Source organism: Nannobrachium achirus, assembly GCF_963921795.1.
Source record: "Nannobrachium achirus genome assembly, chromosome: 6".
NCBI lineage: Eukaryota > Metazoa > Chordata > Actinopteri > Myctophiformes > Myctophidae > Nannobrachium > Nannobrachium achirus.
In genome coordinates this window covers 31,637,549-31,658,177 of record NC_137815.1, presented here as the reverse complement: position 1 = coordinate 31,658,177, position 20,629 = coordinate 31,637,549, and the positions used below count along the sequence as shown (strand labels likewise).

Genomic DNA, 20,629 nt, shown 5'->3' with positions numbered 1-20,629 from the left:
GAACAATGTTTTTTGGCGATAATGAACCATCTGCGCTGCAGATGAAAACGCTCCAACCAGGAGGAAGAGGAGCGGGTCGAGCGACCAGACCGAGCGTAGTTGCCCGACGTAGGTGCACCGTCTCGGGCTGCGCTCGCGGGCCGCTCGCGGGGCGCCCCGCGATCCCCGGAGCTCGCGTGGCAAGCGAGCCGGGCTCACGGTGCACCTACGTCGGGCAACTACGCTCGGTCTGGTCGCTCGACCCGCTCCTCTTCCTCCTGGTTGGAGCGTTTTCATCTGCAGCGCAGATGGTTCATTATCGCCAAAATAAATAAATAAATGGGCCGTTATATTTCATACATTTTTATACATTATACATAAATACAATGCGGGTGGGGTTGATTGTCTAATGTAGATTAACGTTCTCTAATGTCTGGTCTAGCAACGGTCGCCCTGTGTCATTTGACAGTAGGCTTATATCATACAACATAGGCCTACAGTAGGCTATAATCAGAGCTGCAACATTATCCTATTTTTAATTGGCCCAATATATTTGTTGTCAACGTTGGAGAGGAGAGGAAAAAACCCCACTAGATGCGCCCCTGAGCAAACAAAGGCCGTTTTGGTATTGCAGCTTGAGAGCCTAATTATAGGACAGCTAGTAGAAACAAAAGGAATGGTCAGAGTGTGTGTTTGAGGGTTAAGACCTGTCTAAGACTCAATTTTGAGCATATATTTATACAAAAAATATAGTTTTAAAAGCATGGTGTAGGCCCTTTAAACAGTTTTTTCAGAATCAAGCCAATATTTGCAATGGCTCTTTGAGAAATAGAAACTTATAGTTTAATGAGTTCATACTTGCATAGAATAGACATTAGAATACTGTCAATTTGGTTCACTTTTGCAAGTACCATATTATACATGTACTTTAGATATGGAATGTATACATTTTTATGTTTGAAAATTGAAATGTATGAACATGGCAATTATACCAATAGTTCTGTATGCTGTGTGCTGTTTGCTGTCGTGCGAACACAGGAGGACAACATTTAGTACTTCCTCCAATTTGTTTATTCTCAACTATTTAATATCCCAACCCAAGCCCAAGGGTGTGTACTGTCACATCACGATGACAAAGACAAGAAAGTAATGGCTATAATTATTTTATAATTATTAATTAAACTATTTTTATTCCAAAGACTTTGTTTGCTTGTGCAAAATAATGTCACACGATGCCCCGAGCACAACATTTAGTACTTCCTCCAATTTGTTTATTCTCAACTATTTAATATCCCAACCCAAGCCCAAGGGTGTGTACTGTCACATCACGATGACAAAGACAAGAAAGTAATGGCTATAATTATTTTATAATTATTAATTAAACTATTTGTATTCCAAAGACTTTGTTTGCTTGTGGAAAATAATGTCACACGATGCCCCGAGCCAGGGTGTTGTTAGTTTTATTCATTCAATAGACAGAGCTGTCACAACCATGTCATTTAACATTTTGAATAAAGGACTTTTACTTGCAAAAGAGTATTTATACATTATGGTATTGGTAATCAATTGTTTTGTCTTATATTGCTAAAAGTACCAAACGACAACATTTTTATCCAAGTAATATTTTAGTAAAACCATATCAACGTATACTTACCAAAAGCAAAAGTATTCATTATGCATGGTTTCCTCACTTTCCTGAAGAAAAAAGGCTTGGCCAGGTGGTAGGCTTACAGGGGGACTCAAAATATGTATGTAAGTAAGTAATTAATTTGATAAAATTAATTCCCTTCATTTTGATACATTTTTATTTTTGCCCTCAACATAGGAGAAGTTGCTTAAACAAACAGATGAACGTACTCATGATGACGCAAAACACAACTACATGCTATCACCATCCACATTTATTCAACATCTATCTATAAATGCGAGAAGTCTCTGCGTGTGTGTGTGTCTGTCTGTCTGTCTGTGTGTGTGTCTGTAATCCGCGTATCTCGAGAACCGTTCGTCCCACCGGCTTCAGATTCGGCACGCGCGTTCCCCGCCGCGGCACGGAGTGCAGTGCCGGGTCTCGACTCGACCCGACGCGCGGTTTTCCCGAACCGGCGCGAAACGTTCGGAATCTCCTTATGCGGGGTTGATTGTTGACATCAGGCTGTTCCGGAGGAAATCGGCGCAAGCGCTGACTCATTGTGACATCACTTCATAAAAGGCTCTGACATCACGTACGCCACATGAGTCAACAAAAAAACTCTGAATATCTCCATATATAGCATATATGGGCATAAAATGGACGCAGAATCACAAAGATCAACCATATACGGGCATAAAGGGACACAGACAGACGGATACAGAGATCTCCATAAATGGGCATAAAATGGACGCAAATGGCATATATGGGCATAAAATTTACGCAGAATCACAAAGATCTCCATATACGGGCATAAAGGGACACAGACAGACAGATACAGAGATCTCCATATATGGGCATGAAATGGACGCAAATAGACAGATATCTCCATATATGGGCATATATGGGCATAAAATGGACCCAGAACTATATCTGCAGTGATCTCCATATATGGACATAAAATGGACGCTGACAGACAGACAGATAACAGATATCTCCATATATGGGCATAAATGGACACAGGCAAACAGATGGTCAAAACGGGTCCTATGACAACAGGTATAATGGGGTTTGCATTAAAGGGCGGGGCATTCATTCCCTATTTACATCGTTCCCGAGTTGGCCAGGTCGCCGACTATGTAATCCGCGTATCTCGAGAACCGTTCGTCCCACGGGCACGCGCGTTCTCCATATATGGGCATAAAATGAATGCCCCCATATATGGGCATAAAATGGATTGCAGACAGACAGATACAGATATCTCCATATATGGACATAAATGGACAGAGGCAAACAGATGGTCAAAGATCTCCATATATGGGCATAAAATGGACGCAGACAGACAGATACAGATATCTCCATATATGGGCATAAATGGACACAGGCAAACAGATGTTCAAAACGGGTCCTATGACAACAGGTATAATGAGGTTTGCATTAAAGGGGGAACCGGCACTGTGTCTGCAACACAGTTGGAGGCACAGACAGATACTCCATATATGGGCATAAAATGGACGCAGATAGACAGATATCTCCATATATGGGCATAAAATGGACCCAGAACTATAACTGCAGTGATCTCCATATATGGACATAAAATGGACGCCGACAGACAGACAGACAGATACAAATATCTCCATATATGGGCATAAATGGACACAGGCAGACAGATGGTCAAAACGGGTCCTATGAAAACAGGTATAATGGGGTTTGCATTAAAGGGCGGGGCATTCATTCCCTATTTACATTGTTCCGAGTTGGCCAGGTCGCCGACTAGACAGCTTCTAGTTGAATAAATAGGTTGCGTGCCTGCACGTTTAGGAGGAATTTTGCATAATTTTCACCAGACTCTTGGCCGGGTGCTACAGATTTTGTGCCGCGTGGCCCAACTGGCCAATAAAGCGCTGCTCAGATTCACCGCTCCACTTCGAACCGAGATTTGATTTTTTTTTATATTTGTTTGGCCTTTATTGTACCGTATCATATATGTTCTCATTATGACCACAGCTATGCTCTAAAAGTGTGATTTCATTGAGATTGGCCACATTAGATCACCTTGGTTACCAAGTTGGTTCTTCTTGGTTACTCCATATCATATTCTTGCATAATGGTTATCAGTCGGTCATCTCCATATTTGGGAAATGTTTAAGTCAATGGAGAAATTAATTCACAAATTAATTAAACTATATATATATATATTAGCAAAATGCACCCCTACGTGTCCTGATGAAGCCAGACAATTTAAAGGTGATACACCATGCATTTAAAAAGTATTTATGTCATATTGTTTATGTCCCAAAAACGTTTTTCAAAAGGTTTGAGGCTAAATTACCACTCCTGAATAGAGAGCCTCTCTCATTTTTGAATGGCTCTCAGAGCATTTCAGCTGCAGTACCACTTTTGGCCTGAACTGCGCCACCCCCCCAAAAATATTTTTGGAAAAAAATATTTTTTGAAAAAATAAATATATATATTTTGGATTTTTTCTTTTTTTTATGATGACGTCACAATCGGCAGATGACGTCACAATCGGCAGCAAATCTGGACAGCCTGTTTTGAGAACCCGTGGGATACTTTTAACCTTCGCCTTCTCAAAACCAGAGAAAGACACAACGGTCAGAAATGGGACTTTGTGAGGATAGAAGGTGCTAGTGGGACCCCAAAAAAAGGTTTTAAAATAGGAAAAGTGAAATTTCATGGTGTATCACCTTTATAACATATGGCCCACGTGCGTGCCACCAAAACTGGGAGGAGTAGCCTGGCAAAAAAAGGTTTATCTTGAAGGATGGAAAGGTGGATGATGGATGGAAGGAATAGTCGGTATAAGTTAGGGATGTTAATCGACGCATTATTGGCGAATCGACGCGTCGCGGCCGAAAATCGACGCGTCGATCGACTTTTTTCACTTTTTTTTTTCCGCTAAGCAGCAGCTGAGAGGAGAGCAGCACAACGGCGCATTACTTTAAACAACACAACGTATGCTGCACCCATCAGAACTTGCATCAAAGCCCTAATAATAATGATAATACATAATTGCTCTTCCTTGTTAGCATGGAGTCTGTTCTCTAGAGACTAGAAGCGGAGTGACAATAAGTCCATGGAACGTGCGGGAGCGCTGACCGCTCGCTCTCATATATCCCCGGTGTGTCGCATTAACGTTAACGACGAGTAGTGTGGTTTGTGATCATCGCACACAACGGCGACGCTGCCATTAACAAGCGAGCTTTCGTGTCAAGCGTGCATGCAGAGGCAGGAGGTAAACAAAAGCATCCAGTCCATAGAGTTGATACAGGTCAGGCAAGTCAGCGCGCACTGCTATGACGCGCACATCAGCCCGGTGCCCCGGTCCAGCAGTGTTTCTCAACCAGTAGTCCGCGGACCTGACTAGCGCCGCATGCATGCGAATGCACAACACATGCAGGCATGCCATGCACTCGTCTCCGACACACACACACACACACACACACACACACACACACACACACACACACACACACACACACACACACACACACACACGGTCCTCTCACATATGGAAAACATTAACGCTTATAACGTTTTTGAACGATTAAAACCTTTTTTGGGGGAAAAACTTTTGAAAAATAAAAAAATATATATATTTTTCGACTTTTCGACTCGTACTTTTTGAGTCGCGGTGAGCGTGAGTCGATCGACGCGTCGATTTCCGATTTTTTTTCACATCCCTAGTATAAGTATTATAATGTGATTTGAGAGGTGCGATATGCAAATTCTGTTAAAAAGTTGTTGCAGTCTTGAATGGCATTGTGCATCCTGGTTGAGAGACAGAGGGGTCATGCATGTTACCTCAGCCTTATGGTACCTTAGTGCAGTGGTTCTCAACCTTTTCAGGCCGCAACCCCCAAAATAATAATATTTTAACTGAGGACCCCCCACCCTGATGAGCATTAGAGTTGAGGCATTACATTTTGTAGGCCTATAACATGGTTCTATTGTGAAAATAGCAGATCTACATGCTCACCTGCAGGGGCAGCACGCTAATTAATAATTTAATCTGTTTTTCCACAGCTACAAGATACAATACTGGCCCAGAAAACTTGAACCTGCTGCTGTCAACTGAGTGACACCAAACAAGAACCAGGATTGAAAGTGAAAGTAAACTTCAGGGCTGATTTCCTGTCTTGAGCAGAGTGTTGTTATATTCACTCAGATTAAATGGCTTCAACGTCTTTTTCAGAGGAGGATTTTTCCTGTCCTGTTTGTCATTATACGTTTAAAGATCCTGTTCTCCTGCCATGTAGTCACAGTTTCTGTAGAGCCTGTCTGCAGGAGTGGTGGAGGCAGAGATCAACAAGGCAATGTCCATCTTGTAATAAAAGGTCTTCAATGGATGATCCACCCTGTAACCTGGCTCTGAAGAAACTGTGTGAGACCTTCTTACAGGAGAATCGTCAGGGAGTTTCAACAGGGTCTGAGGTTCTCTGCAGCCTGCATGCTGAGAAATTGAGACTCTTCTGTCTGGAAGATCAACAGCCAGTGTGTGTTGTGTGTGTCATTTCAGACAAACACAAGAACCACAGTTTGAGACCCATCGATAAAGCTGAGGTTCTCTGCAGCCAGCATGCTGAAAAATTGAAAATCTTCTGTCTGGAAGATCAACAGCCAGTGTGTGTTGTCTGTCTTCATTCAGAAAAACACGCCAAACACAGTTTCAGACCCATCGATGAAGTCATCCTGGGACGCAAGGAGGAAGTCGAGAAATCACTGAAGCGCTTACTGGCAAAACTTAAAGTGTTAAATGAAGTTAAAACAAACTGTAACGGAGCAGCAGCTCACATAAAGTTCCAGACCCAGAACACCGAGCTGCAGATTAAGGAACAGTTTAAGAAGCTTCATCAGTTTTGAGGGTCTGAACAGAGACATATCAACTCTTTCAAATACAATCAGTGTCGTGGAGGAGGAGCTGAGAGCCGAACACGTCTTGTTCCTTCAGAACTACAAGACCACAGTGGAAATAGTCAAGTTCACACAGCAGGACCCACAGCTGGACCCAGGAGCACTGATAGATGTGGCCAAACACCTGGGCAACCTGACCTACAGAGTCTGGGACAAGATGAGGGAGATTGTCGACTACACTCCTGTGATTCTGGACCCCAACACCGCCCATCCAGTGTACAGCCTGTCAGATGATCTGACCGGTGTGAGACAGGGACACATTGGACAGAGACGGGAGCTTCCTGACAACCCTGAGAGGTTCGACTGCTTGTACCACGTCCTGGGTTCTGAGGGCTTTAACTCCGGAACTCACAGCTGGGATGTTGCGGTTGGAGAAAATGGATACTGGACATTAGGAGTGTTAGCCGAGTCCTACCAGAGGAAGAAGGCAGACACACAGGGTAAATGCTGGAGAATAATGTTAAGAAATACTGAATACAGAGCACACTGCACACCTGGGTTAACCACCGTTCTCTCAGTGAAGCAGAAACCCTGGAGGATCAGAGTCAAACTGGACTGGAACAGAGGAAAGCTGTCCTTCTCAGATCCTGATACTAACACACACCTCCACACTTTCACACACTCTTTCACTGAGACGCTCTTTCCATTCATTCTTAATCCTAGTCTGCTTGGGTCTATGAAGGTTTTGCCAAGGAAGGTCGGTGTAACTCTGGAAGAGAACAGTTAGACATGATGAAGAGTGTAATTGGCGTACTGCTGCAGTTGTGTATAGAAATGTACTTTTTGTTGTTGACCCGTGCTAGCCAGGGTTATGATCCGGTCGGGAGCGGAAACAACCTACGTCATGTAGTCAAAGGGACTACTCTTTGGTCAGAACTATCAAAACGGAAACAAATGTTTTAAATTGGTATAATTGTTTCGTTTCTTTTGGTATAATCGTTTGGTACAGTATGTTCTTTTATTTCAACTCATGCCGCGACTAGCAAGAATAAACTAATTGATTTGCATCGTTATTACATCAGTCATGGGGTGGCCGGTCCGGTGACACAAGGTTAGACCCGTGCTTTTGGTTGTTAACTATACTATTGTTTTGTCTTCTATTATCATTTCTAATAATGCTTCCACAATGTCACAGAAGCCGAGCAAAAATTATTTGTACTAATATGTACCTGTATGCAGACAATAAAGATCACCTTGAACGGTTTGTATATTGATCATTATTTTAGTAGTTGTGTAGCTAGAGTATATAGACTATAGTATATTTACAGTGGTTTTCTCTTTCATATCAAGGTAAACAAAGTTATTCAGCATTCAAGCCACGGACCAAACTGTAGAATATTTTGTTATTGTTGGATAATATTTTGTAATGCAGATGTTTAATAATAATTTAACTCTTGAGATTGTAAAATGAAACCAAATGGACCTGTAAGACAGAGACAACAAACAAAAAAATAACGAATTCACACAAAACTGATGATGGTGCTGTCAAACAAGTCTGTGAAGCCATCTATGAAATCTATGAAAAGGTTTATTCTGCAATAGAGGGTATGCGCATGCATAAAGTGAATGGCAGATCGAGTGGCAAAGTGAGTGGCAAAGTGAGTTTAACGTCGTTTAATGCAATCAGAAAGGACTTTTCTGTTTTGGTGTATGGACTGTCAAGGCAAAAAAGTATTTTTTTGCCACTCAGTAGGCGTTCCCGCATAACTTTCGGGTATGATGATGATGTCACACGCATACCCTCTATACAATTTTATAAGTAGCATGTGTCTCAGCTAAGGTAGGGGTCCTGACCTTGGCCTGAAGATCCCAGCTTTAGAATTTAGATTAGGATCCTCCTGAAAAGTCAGTGCCCAGTCGGGACAGAATCCCCTGCTGGAATAGGGTGAAATCTTGGAACTTAAATGTATGACGGTATACATATGTGGTGGTCTGTGTAACGAACTGGAACAACCTATGCTTTTTTATATACCTTGTTTTAAAGTATTTCATTGTATTACTGATGATGAACTAAAAATAGAGGACTTGAAAAATGAAGGAACCCCCCTAGGCTATAGCCTACTCTGACCAGGTGTGGTAGGCTACTGCTTTTTTTGTTGTGTTCCTTTACAGTTATTAGATTTTCGTATTATTTGAAGTAAAATAATAAATATCTAACATTTTCAGAATAATTATTTGAATTTCATGAATTTTATCTTGTGGGTGTCAAGCTAAAAGATTTTGGGACCACTGCTAATGTTCTGTCCATCTTAGGAATCACGAGGGAATGAAAGAATTGAAGGATTTGCTGCCACCTTGTGGTGGGTGGTGAAAACCGCCTGGGAACTGCAACAACGATGAAAAGCCCAGCTGCAGAATTTTGCTTGATTTGGATTTGCAGCCTCAGCATGTGAATAAAAGGGACAGTTCCCCGCTCACTGACTTTAATACTGTTGTTTGTAGTGTACCGAATCGATTCCACATGCTGTACAGTAGCAGGAACCAGGATTGATTCAAAACCATACTTTTTCCAATCCTCCATTGTGCCACTGCATGGAGCTAAACGACGATAAAACAGAGAAATGACACAAACAGCGTGAGTAAAAACAACAATGAGGGGGGGGGGGGGGGGGACAATGAACGAAACCGCAGTGTGAGCACCTCAACAACACAGGCAGTGGTTCTCAACATGTGGGTCGGGACACAGACGCCAAATTATTTTGGGGGGTCCCCAGATTAACTTAAGGTGCAATATTGTTTTCTCACTCAACAGTAAATAAATCAACATACAATGTAATTGTATTCTATGGGTGAATGTATGCACATTTCTAAAGTGACAATTTAAGGACTTTTTTAATGCCTCTAAAATGACAACTTAAACATTGGCCAAAATGTCAAATATTAGAGGCAGTAATTGTGCCTCGCAACATGAGGCGTTGTGAGCAGGTAGATCTGCTATTTTCACAATAGAACCATGTTATAGGCCTACAAAATGTAATGCCTCAACTCTAATGCTCATCAGGGTGGGGGGTCCTCAGTTAAAATATGATTATTTTGGGGGTCGCGGCCTGAAAAGGTTGAGAACAATGCTCATCAGGGTGGGGGGTCCTCAGTTAAGATTATTTTGGGGGTCGCGGCCTGAAAAGGTTGAGAACCTTTTTTTTTTTGAATGGCTCAGAAATGATGACATGCATTCCATTGCATTATGATAATCTCGTTTCAGGACAACATACAACATACATATAAAAAGTTAAATGTTATATACAGTGTGGGTTAATAATGAATAAATATTTAATCAGTTACTTCAACTTTATGCAACTACTGTATTAAGATGGTAAAATGTAGGCCCCTATGTAGGCCTATGTAGTCTACATCAATTAATTGAATTGTTTTTCATTCAGCTCAGTAACATTTTGGACGGAGAAGATGGAGATGGATTGCCAGGATCGGGCACACACTGCACAAACCAGTGTCAAACACCACCAGACAGGCTCTGACTTGGAACCCTCTAGGGAAGAGAAACAGAGGCCGTCCCAAAACACCTGGTGGTGGGATCTCCAGGCAGACACCAAGAGACTGGGATAAATGGTAAATGGTGCATTCATATAGTGCCTTTATCCAAGGCGCTTTTCAGAGATTGTGCAGTACATTCACACATTCATACACTGATGGCGGAGGAAACCACGCAAGGCACCAACCTGCTCACCGGGAGCAACTAGGGGTTCAGAGTCTTGCTCAAGGACTCTTCGACACTAACTCTGGGGAGCCTGAGATCGAACTGGGAACCCTTCGGGAACCGTCTGTGTTCTAATGAGCCCGGGTCGCAGATAGGAAAGACACCAACAGACCTGGTCTCACATAGGCATAGAAAAGAACACTAGTGACCATGAACTCTGGAGGCCCCTTGTTGACGGTCTATACCCCAGAAGGGGTGCGGGTAAGGCATAACTTAAAGAGGTGGTGCCATTATTCCCCCCCCCCCCCCCCCCCCCCCCCCCTCTCTAAAACATGATTATCAGGTATTATGATTATACTAGGAGGAAGATTTTTTCCAAAAAATTATACAGAAAGAGTTAAAATTGGGTTTTTATGTGGCCACACCCCCAGTTCATTAAGTATGCATGGATGGCATGGTGGGTGGTGACCCAGCTGATATAGCCACACCCCACAGTGTTGGGTGAATGGCAATTGGGGAGGAGTTGATACTAAGGGTGTCACAGTATCTGTGTTTTTTAACTGACACTTTTGGCCACAAGGTGGCAACCTCCAAGAGAAAACAAACAAATACTAAGAGAATACATCATTTTTCAAAAAAAACACATCAGGGGGTCTAATGAAGTACTTTCAACCTCCTAGACACATGAAAAACAGAAAAAGTACAAAACTATGGCACCACCTCTTTAAGTAAGTCAGACAGACACTCAGTAACATTACTGTCATTAACACATTACTGTTTAATGTTTTTTTACAAGGTTCTGTAAATGCATTGAGAAAACAATACAGTAGTGTATTTATACTAAAAAAATAAAAAGTACTTTTTTTAAGCATGTCCTTTTTAATACTTATATTATGTATTTTAAAAGTAATTGCTCTAGTACTATACCTTGAGTAAAAGTCTGACTACAATACTGGACCGGCTAGGAGTATGTATAGGTAGCCTATACTTGTTAACTTTAAGTCCTCCATAAAGGTTCCTTTTACAGTACCCTTGTTGTGTTTTGGTTTATTACATACCTGTGATGAATAACCCCAAATTTGGCCACGGTTTCAGCCTGAATAAAGCCCCTTTGACTTCCATAAGTTCCATTAATGAAAAATGAAGTTCAATATTTCAAAACGTGAAGGAATATTATAGGTAATTCTGTGAAGTTTATGAATGGCTTAGCCTATACAGAATTTTGCACATTCTGTAAAGGCAAAGCCCAGTATAGCATAGTACATGTTACAAGTGAGTTATTATACATTACTAGACCGGCCTATTCGGGGCCATGCATGTCAGGAACGATGCAAGTCGGGAATACATGTGCAATAGATCTTATCCGTTGTCAACTCATTGAAAATTAAAACAAAATAATAGTTCTCCCCTGTTAGAGTATATCCTAGGCTGTGCTGAATTGAGTACAAAGGGACTCACATTTAAACAAGCCATTTCTTGTGGTATTTATCCTTTTAGTTGATTGATTAAATCAATGAATCAATCAGTCAAAGCTCTTCTACTCCCACCTCCCTTAGCTCATTTAACATGCTCTCCCTTTCCCTTTCCAGTGACCACAGAACTCACTGATCTTCTGATGCGTCCTCTGCAGAATCGGTGCATCCTCCTCTGACTCGCGGTCAGTTACAGGTATTCGTGGTTTTCGATTAGTGGAAATCGTCGTTACTTCTCGTTTAGGACACACATGCAATGCAGGTTTGAGACTACTTGGTCGGACAATTGGGCATTTTCCGAGTTACATTATATACAGATTGCTGGCATGGCAGAGGACAGTGTTATCTTTTTGGAAAGGACAACAAGTTTTACGAACTGAACTTTCTTTTTTTTGCAAGGTATCATCAATCAGCACTCTAACTGGGACAGGATGTACATGTCTTTTAGATGTTTATCAGCTTTCTCTCACAACATGATTTGAAGGAATGCAGTGTCACAACTACAACAGTTTTGATGCTGTTACACTATCATTAGCCTACATTCACTTTTCTCCCTTTTAAAGTAAACAAGACACCCAGAATAGTGCAGCAGTAGTACTTGCTTGAAGTCTAGTTCATAATTGTAACCACAAAAAGATTAGCTTATTGCAGAGCCACGGCATAAAAAAACATTTACAAAAAAAAGCAGGATAACTGATTGACAGACATATAATGATTTGCCTCTAACAGTCTCTGCCTCAACGTGTCTTTCAGCTCACCTGTCAGAAGCTGCAACTGAACTAAAGAGAGGAGCTCTGTAAGATGGAAAAAGTCGAAACAAAATCTGTGAGAAACCCTCCAAGTTCTCCATGTCCAACTTCAGAAGAGGAGCAATGGTAAGACTATTTCATTCACTGCCACATCAAAGCTCGACTTTGACAGATACTTTTGACCTTGTTTCGCTCGCATTAACCATCTATAGCATGATTGTGACCTTTAAGTGTTAAAATACAAGTTACATTCAAATTGTAGTCAGGATATTGACCTGGGTAAAATATATTCACTTGGGCAGACAAACGTTGCCATAAGTGAACAATCATCATTGCTAATTTATTTCCTGCTCTTTAGTAGACTAAATCTAGTTAACTATCCATCCATCTTCAACTGCTTATCCGGAATTGGGTCGTGGGGGTAACAGTTCCAACTGGGATTTCCAGAGTTCCCTATCCTGAGTAAATTCCTCCACTCCTTCCGGGAGTATACCAAGGGTCCGAGGCGTTCCCAGGCCAGTGTGGAGGTATAATCCTTCCATCTGGTCTTTGGTCTGCCACGGGGTCTCCTCCCAGTGGGACGTGCATCGAGGACCTTCCTAGGAAGGCGCTCGGGAGGCATCCGTACTAGATGCCCGAACCACCTAAGCTGGCTCCTTTCATAGTGAAGGAGCAGCGGTTCTACTCCAAGTCTCTCTCGGGTGATTGAACTTCTCACCCTATCTCTAAGGGAGATACCAGCCACCATTCTGAGAAAACTCTTTTTGTACCCGAGACCTTATACTTTCGGTCGGTCATGATGACTCACACTACATGACCATAGGTGAGAGTATAGGACTAAATTGTACTTAAATAAAAGTAGCAATACTAAAAAGTAAAATTGCAAAAGTATTGACATCAAAATATACTTAAAGTACCAAAAGTAAAAGTGTGCAAAATGTCCCCTTACCAAGATGTATAAAAATGTTTAGGCTAATAAAGTGCCAAGCAGCAAGAAGTCATTGGGTTCCGTTTTTGAAGTCTTTGGTATGACCCGGCCCGGGATCGTACCACAACCTCCCAATCTCAGGGCGGACACTCTAACCTCACGGCCACTGAATCAATCCTGCTGCCCCGAAATAAAGCCATGGGTCTAAAAGCCCCTCAAAAGCAGCCCCTAGTCTAGTGTCTGCTGCTCGATAAACCCAACTAGAAAGTGGCCAACGGGTGGTGCTATAAAAGCCATAGGGTCCACCCTGGAATCCTTCTATGAAATGATGGTCCCCCAAATTCCCCCGAGTTCTCTTAAGAGTGCGAGGTTAATATTTGGGCCAGAGGGCGACCATGTGACTCAAATAGTACTTCCACAGAGAAGTTCAGAAAGAGAAGTTTGCTCAGAAATGTTATATGGCTGCCTGCCCTGAAACCAGTGGTCGGATCCTCAAATGCTTTACTTAGGTAAAAGTATCAATACTGCGATGCAGAAATACTCTGTTACAAGTAAAAGTCCCATATTCAAAATGTACTTGATTAAAAGCACAAAAGTATCCGCATCAAAATATATTTAAAGAACCAAGAGTAAAAGTACTCATTGTAAGGAATGTCCCATTTCACAAGTTCAAAATGTATATAAAATCTTTTGAAAATAGCCGATCTACAAGCTCACAATGTGTCGCATTGAGAGCTTGTAGATCTGCTATTTTCAAATGCCTGAAATATGTAGGGCTGAAGTGAGTAATGTGTAACTGTGTAATAATAATCAAAATCTACAAAGTAATTATTAACTAGTAAGTAAAAGTCTTAATATAATTGTAATGAAAATAATAGTTAAATGTTTTACTTAAGTACAGTATTTGAGTAAATGTACTTAGTTACTTTACACCACTGCATGAAACGTTCTGAGATAACTTGTATGCAAATAAAATGTAAGGGTGGCAACAAGAGGAATGGCCACCATGGCATCACTAGCCTTGATACGTCATATCATTATGACCGATGATGGCCGTCTTGCTCCAAGGCTATGGCATTACCAGAAATCAGTGGAGTCTCGAGTGCATGTCTTATGGCAATCTGCCCATTAGACTTTTAGATATTGTGAGTGCATTTGGACATGTTGGCCTATGGGTAGCGCTAGAGGAAAGGCCATTGGGTCACTAAAATCAACAGGTTGCCATATAGACACCAAAGTGGAATAATAATATAAATAAAAACATGGAAACTAAATGCTAGTTACTTAGAGTACTGGTACTTGGCTCCTGATTAAGGGGTCACCAGTGAGGTAAGAAATCTGCTAGCCTATATAGGTAATTAATAATAAAAAAGTAACACCAATGAATAACTGTTTTTACGCTGCTATGTACAGTACATCTTAATGCAGTTGTTAATTAAACATTCATAAAATAGGGTGACAACACTTTGTGGTACAGTAACCAATACTTTGTAGAATTAACAACAATCTAAGTCAAAAGTAAGTATAATTTGAATGAATAACACTTATTAATTTAACATAGCTGACTGAAAACAAGATGGTTCATCTCAAGGGCTTATTCACAACAAAGCATGTCAACACATAACCAATTATGTAACCTATTATGTAGGCTGTTATGGTACTACAGTACCTGTACTAACTTGGTCATGTTAAACACAAGCAGGCAAGTATTATTCCTCTATACCCCCACCCCCTCTGTTCCCATTCCACAAATGCAAGCACGCTGTTCTTTTTAATAACCATTCCTGCAGTTAGTAATATTCACTGAACAAACCCCCTCCTCACTGTCCCCTCACCATGGCACCATTCTGTGTTTAATAAGCTCCGCCTTAAGCCGCTCACTCACAGACACATGCTGCTCTTTCACTCACTCTCTCCCTTTCACTCTCTCTCTTTCACACACACTCTCTCTCTTTTGCACACACACACACACACACACACACACACACACACACACACACACACACACACACACACACACACACACACACACATACACACACACTCTCACTCTCTCTCTCTCTCTAGCTCTCTCTCTCTCTTCCTCTCTCATTCACACGCACACAAGGCTCTCTCAAAATCTCTCCACATGGGCTCACTCGTGGCCAGAGCAGTAGAGGACGTTTGGCTAGTAGTAAGAGGAGATACTTGGGGGTCCAGTATAGGCTTGCTATTCACCCCAAAAAAGGACCAGACAGAGTCTTCCACATAGAGCTCTAAATGGAAAAATAAAGCGACCACACAGACGTCTGACCACCTGCAACTTCCTCCTCCCTCTCAGGTAGACACTTTATCCATCCCAAACTCTCCCTTTTAGTTCAAACATCTCTTAGAATATTGTTTACAGTGTGTGATTGTAGGTGTAGATTACAGAGTGGCTGTAATCTGTGTAACGGCATAAGGGCATCCCCATAGTTACTGTACATGCTTCAGTGCTCACACTGCTGTTTAGCACTTGTGGCTGCTGAATGTGGGACAAAGGTTACTGTCTGAGAGCAGGGCGCTCAAATGGGCGTGGCTGTGTTTCTTCTGGTTCACACACAAACCATGCAAGCGGCTCTGAAGCATGCGTGCCGGTATAGCCACATTACATGGGAGTTATTATAGCTGAATAACGTTTATGAGCATAATAAGCTGTCCCTTTTTTTTGCACTATTATGTTTCAACTAGGGCTGGGACTTTAACTGATTAATTGCGATTAATTAATTACAGAAAATTAACGCGATTAAAAGAATTTACGCATTTTAATCGTACTTAGTTTTTGCACCACAGAACCTTCAGTTTCGGGCATATCGATTATAGCGATGCACCAACCAAGAAGAGACAACAAACACAAAGGGAGAAGTAGGCCGATCAGAGCGCTTTGCTTGGCCCAGTGGATGCGAAATTTAGATTTAAAAAACTCACTTGTTGATTCACTCGTACAACAAAATGTGTTTTACTTGAAAAAAATGCTTCTCAGGTCAAATATCGATGTGCGATTAAAATGCGATTAATTGCGATTAATTAATCACAGAGCCTGTAATTAATTAGATTAAAAATTGTAATCGCATCCCAGCCCTAGTTTGAACTGCACCTACTGTACATAGAATATACTGTGAAGTTGAATACTAGTCAGGTTAGGCAGCTACTGGGAAAAATGCTGTTGGTGTCTTCAATATACCACATTTGATGATGCTCTTTTTATTTTCTCTTTGCTCTTTTTTGCACTCTCTTTGTTTTCTTTAAATATTATTACGTTTGTTATTATCTATGCTGCTGCATTGTCTGAAGGCGGCCAAACCAAAATAAGTTTACTTTTATGCACCTGTACACAAGATCTAACAATAAAGTACAATCTTGAACCTTGAATCTTATACCGAAACATTTTAGACCAGTGATTGATTAAGAGACAAAGATGATTTTAAAAGCTTAAAACTATATATTACACAAGTAATATTCAAAGATTGAAAGGGGGTTATTTGCCATTCATACAAGAACAACCAGCAAAATGTTGGCGTGACTTGCCAACAATATACAACAAGATTATTAATATTACCCGTAATTGCTGGACTAATAAGCCGCACCTGAATATAAGCCGCACAAGCTAAATTTAGAACAAAAAACAAATGTTTACATATATAAGCCGCACCTGACTATAAGCCGCAGGTGTCCTTCCTGCTAGAGCGCCCCTGGTGGCCGTTAGCTGTAAAAATCTATATATATAAATCCTCGTTAAAGACCATTGTAAAACTAACTAACTGGCCGTTAGCTGTAAAAATCTCTATATAAGCCTCACCGTTTTATATGCCGCAGGGTTCAAAACATGGGAAAAAGCCGCAGCTTATACTGTAGTCCGGCAATTACGGTATATAATACACAACATGTGCTTGGGGTTTTGACCTAAAGGAGAATAAAGACTAAAGAGTAAAGTGTAGCCTATGTGACTCTCATGAGTCAAACAATTAAGCCAAATAAACAAAAACTTGAACATCTAATCAAGGCATTTAATTGCCTTGATTCACTCGAGCGCCCTAAAAAAGACCATGAAAATAGTCATATATCATATCAAATATCATTTGAGGTAAACAAGCCTTAGGCATTGTTTCTCTCGTAGCAGTGTACTTTCATTTTCATTTCATAACTCTAAACTTGAGAGAACAGCTTCCTTTAATGCCATTGTTTGTTATCACACATGAATGAAAAGTGTCTGCTCAGGGTACTGTCCGTTGTAGAGGAGGAAAGTTACATTGTGCAGCTTTTACTGATCTAGTAAATTTACGTTGTTTTATTCCATTTTAATCAAGGCCATGGTGTATCATGGTAGGCCATGATCTGCCATTACATACAAACTTATTTTTAAAGTAAATAAAAGTCATGTAGGATGGTGGTGATGTGCTTATAGGCTAATATCTGATAAACATTTTTTAAAGTGGCCAAATGTGATTCCAAATGCATAGGAGTGCAAGATTGGTAGCATAATAGCAGAGTAAGCATGAACTCTAGTCAATAAATGTACACTAGAAAAAAGCACCCAGTCCCTGCTGGCTTCAAACCTGGCCACAGTAGTGAGAGCTCTCTTGAGAGTTTATAATGATTTGCTTGTGACCCTGGATCTTTCATTTGATACTGCAGATCATTACATTTTGATATCACGACAAGAACATCATGTTCTAGTGGTGATGTTGGCATCTCTGGCCCTGGTCTGGTTTCAGTCATACCTTGCGGACAGAGCTTAATAAGTAGACACATACTGTGTAATGACGTTTCGTAGCTGTAGGCAGGGACGTGCAGAGAATCTTGGGCATTTGCATTTCTTTCCACATAGTAAAAACTGCATTCATGGTCTGGAGAGGGCACTTTTTACTGACGTATAAAAGGACAGATGCTCAAGCCCCCTTTGATGTCTATGTGTGCACGCCTGGCTGTAGGCCCGGGTGCCCAAAAGGTAGATCGTGATCTACCAGTAGATCACAAAGGCTGTGCAGGTAGACCATATAACATGCCCCTAATATAAAGGGAAATAATAATAAACAAAAAACACAAAACCCCTCATTTTGGCATCTGTCACTTGAATTAAGGTGACTTGACTTGCCTGTCAGCTCCCTTCACTGCTTCTACACTGCTTCTAAAGTAGGCAAACCCCCCCCCAATGCAATGCTTTGGTTTCAAGTCAGTAGCATTACAAAGAACCCAAAAACCTATCACTTCCATTTCCCATTTCAAGCGTGTATGTATCACTTCCATTTCCCATTTCAAGCGTGTATGTATCACTTCCATTTCCCATTTCAAGTGTGTTTGTCCAAAGCTCAACATTGTCAAAAGCTCAACATACCCACCCCAAAAATGTTTTGGGGGTGGGTAGATCATGTTGAGCTGGTCATTTTAAAAGTAGCTCTCCAGTCAAAAAATCACACTCGTGTGAACTGAGCGGTGGAGGCTGTGTGTGTGTGTGTGTGTGTGTGTGTGTGTGTGTGTGTGTGTGTGTGTGTGTGTGTGTGTGTGTGTGTGTGTGTGTGTGTGTGTGTGTGTGTGTGTGTGTGTGTGTGTGTGTGTGTGTGTGTGTGTGTGTGTGGCGTGCGTGCGTGCGTGCGTGCGTGCGTGCGTGCGGGCACCCCTGCTGTAGGCCAAACAGTTCATGAGATATGCCTGCTCTAAGTTTGCATTTTTTCATTTGAGTGCTATAGCACCACCCTTTGACCAATGATTGTGAGTCTCATTTCTTGTCCATTTGGCATAGACCTCTACCATATTGCAGAGTTTTGTGAAAACCGACTGAAAGCCTGAACTGCAAAAAGAAAAAAAATGAAACAAAAGGGTGGTAATATGTTTTGGCCCATCCACCAATACCCTGGTGGGTTCCCTCAGCTCAAACATCTGCTCCTCCATCAAAAAACATGGCGTGATCTTGACTTTGACGGTTCCTTCACCTATAATAAGCATAATAAGTATAGTTTCTTTCAACTACGACTGTTAGCAAAGGTAAAAGCCTTTCTCCCACTTAAACAGCTGGAGATGGCAATCCATGCCTTTATATCTCCAAGACTGGATTATTGCAACTCCCCCTATTCACCGGTATTGACCAGTCAGGCGCCTGCTGCTGGTGCAAAAGGTGGCTGCTGGCCTCCTTACATGGCACAAAAAAAGCACAAAAAAAGCACATAACTCCAGTTGTAGTTGCACTGCACTGGCTCCCTGTCAATTTTAGAATACATTTTATTGTTTATTATTTGTGTATAAATCTTTGCACAGGCTTGACCCTTTATAGCCTACTTATCTGAACTTGTGGAGCCTTACACCCCAGACAGAGCACTGCCAACAAGTTGCTCCTGGAGGTTCCCAAAACCAGACTAAAGAGTAGTGGTGACGGTACTGCCAGTCCGCCGCTCCTAGGCTTCGGAAAACAAAACGTATAAGTCACTGGTTAAAGTAAAGTACAGTTGATAATTAGCCAAGCTGGAGACACTTTTACATAAATGTTTATTAATGTGCACTGTGTCTCTGTATTCATTTTTGTGGCTTTTATGCCTTTATTGATAGGACAGTAGACTGACAGGAAATGGGGAGAGAGATGGGGAGTGACACGCAGTGAAGGTTGTCAGGATTGGGATTCGAACCTGCAACACGCTGTCAGGCATCAGAGCCTATGTGGTATGCGCCTGGACCGCAAGGCCAGTGGGCGCCCCGTCCCTGTATGTTTAAACTGTATTGATAAATAAAGTAGTGTTGCCCCACTACTGACTTTGTTTGCAGTTTAAACAACAGCAGACCTTAACAAAAATAGATGGCAATAGACATGGATGTTTTGTCACGTTGGTGTAATGCGTGAAATCCTCCAATAGTGACCAGCAGTCATCTACTCTTGCTTTTGTCTATGTAGTTTTGTTGGTCACTGACTGGATCTCTTAAGTTACTGTACCTACACACTTTTAATTTCATGGTACTCCCCATGGTCACTTGCCCTCTTGTGATGTGACAAATATTCATGGTAACAACTTTGTTTTATGTATGTATTTGACTAAGTAATATTAAATTTGTACTTAAAAGGCATTTCTACAGGCAGAGCTACTGCACAACCAACCCTTTAGTATTTGCATGAACTTTAGTGTGAATGTTTAGAAACTATAAAGGTCATGTGATGTTCACTGACATCCATGGTGCTTTTCATGCTAGCCTTCATTTGAAGTACCATTAATAATATCAATCAATCAATCAATCAACCAGTAAGATGCCGTAAAGAGTGAGGCTGCACTGACACATCAGAGC

General features: G+C 41.4%; 1 protein-coding gene across 1 annotated transcript; it reads left to right on the top strand.

The window, feature by feature from the left end:
* Positions 1 to 5,971: 5,971 nt before the first annotated feature.
* On the top strand, positions 5,972 to 7,268 carry LOC308287014 (nuclear factor 7, ovary-like; the record flags this gene model as incomplete). The annotated part of the gene is made up of 2 exons (XM_080728135.1): positions 5,972 to 6,483; positions 6,533 to 7,268. The coding sequence occupies 2 exons, from the start codon at positions 5,972 to 5,974 to the stop codon at positions 7,266 to 7,268; spliced, it is 1,248 nt and encodes a 415-aa protein (XP_080584261.1).
* Between the last annotated feature and the right edge of the window lie 13,361 nt (positions 7,269 to 20,629).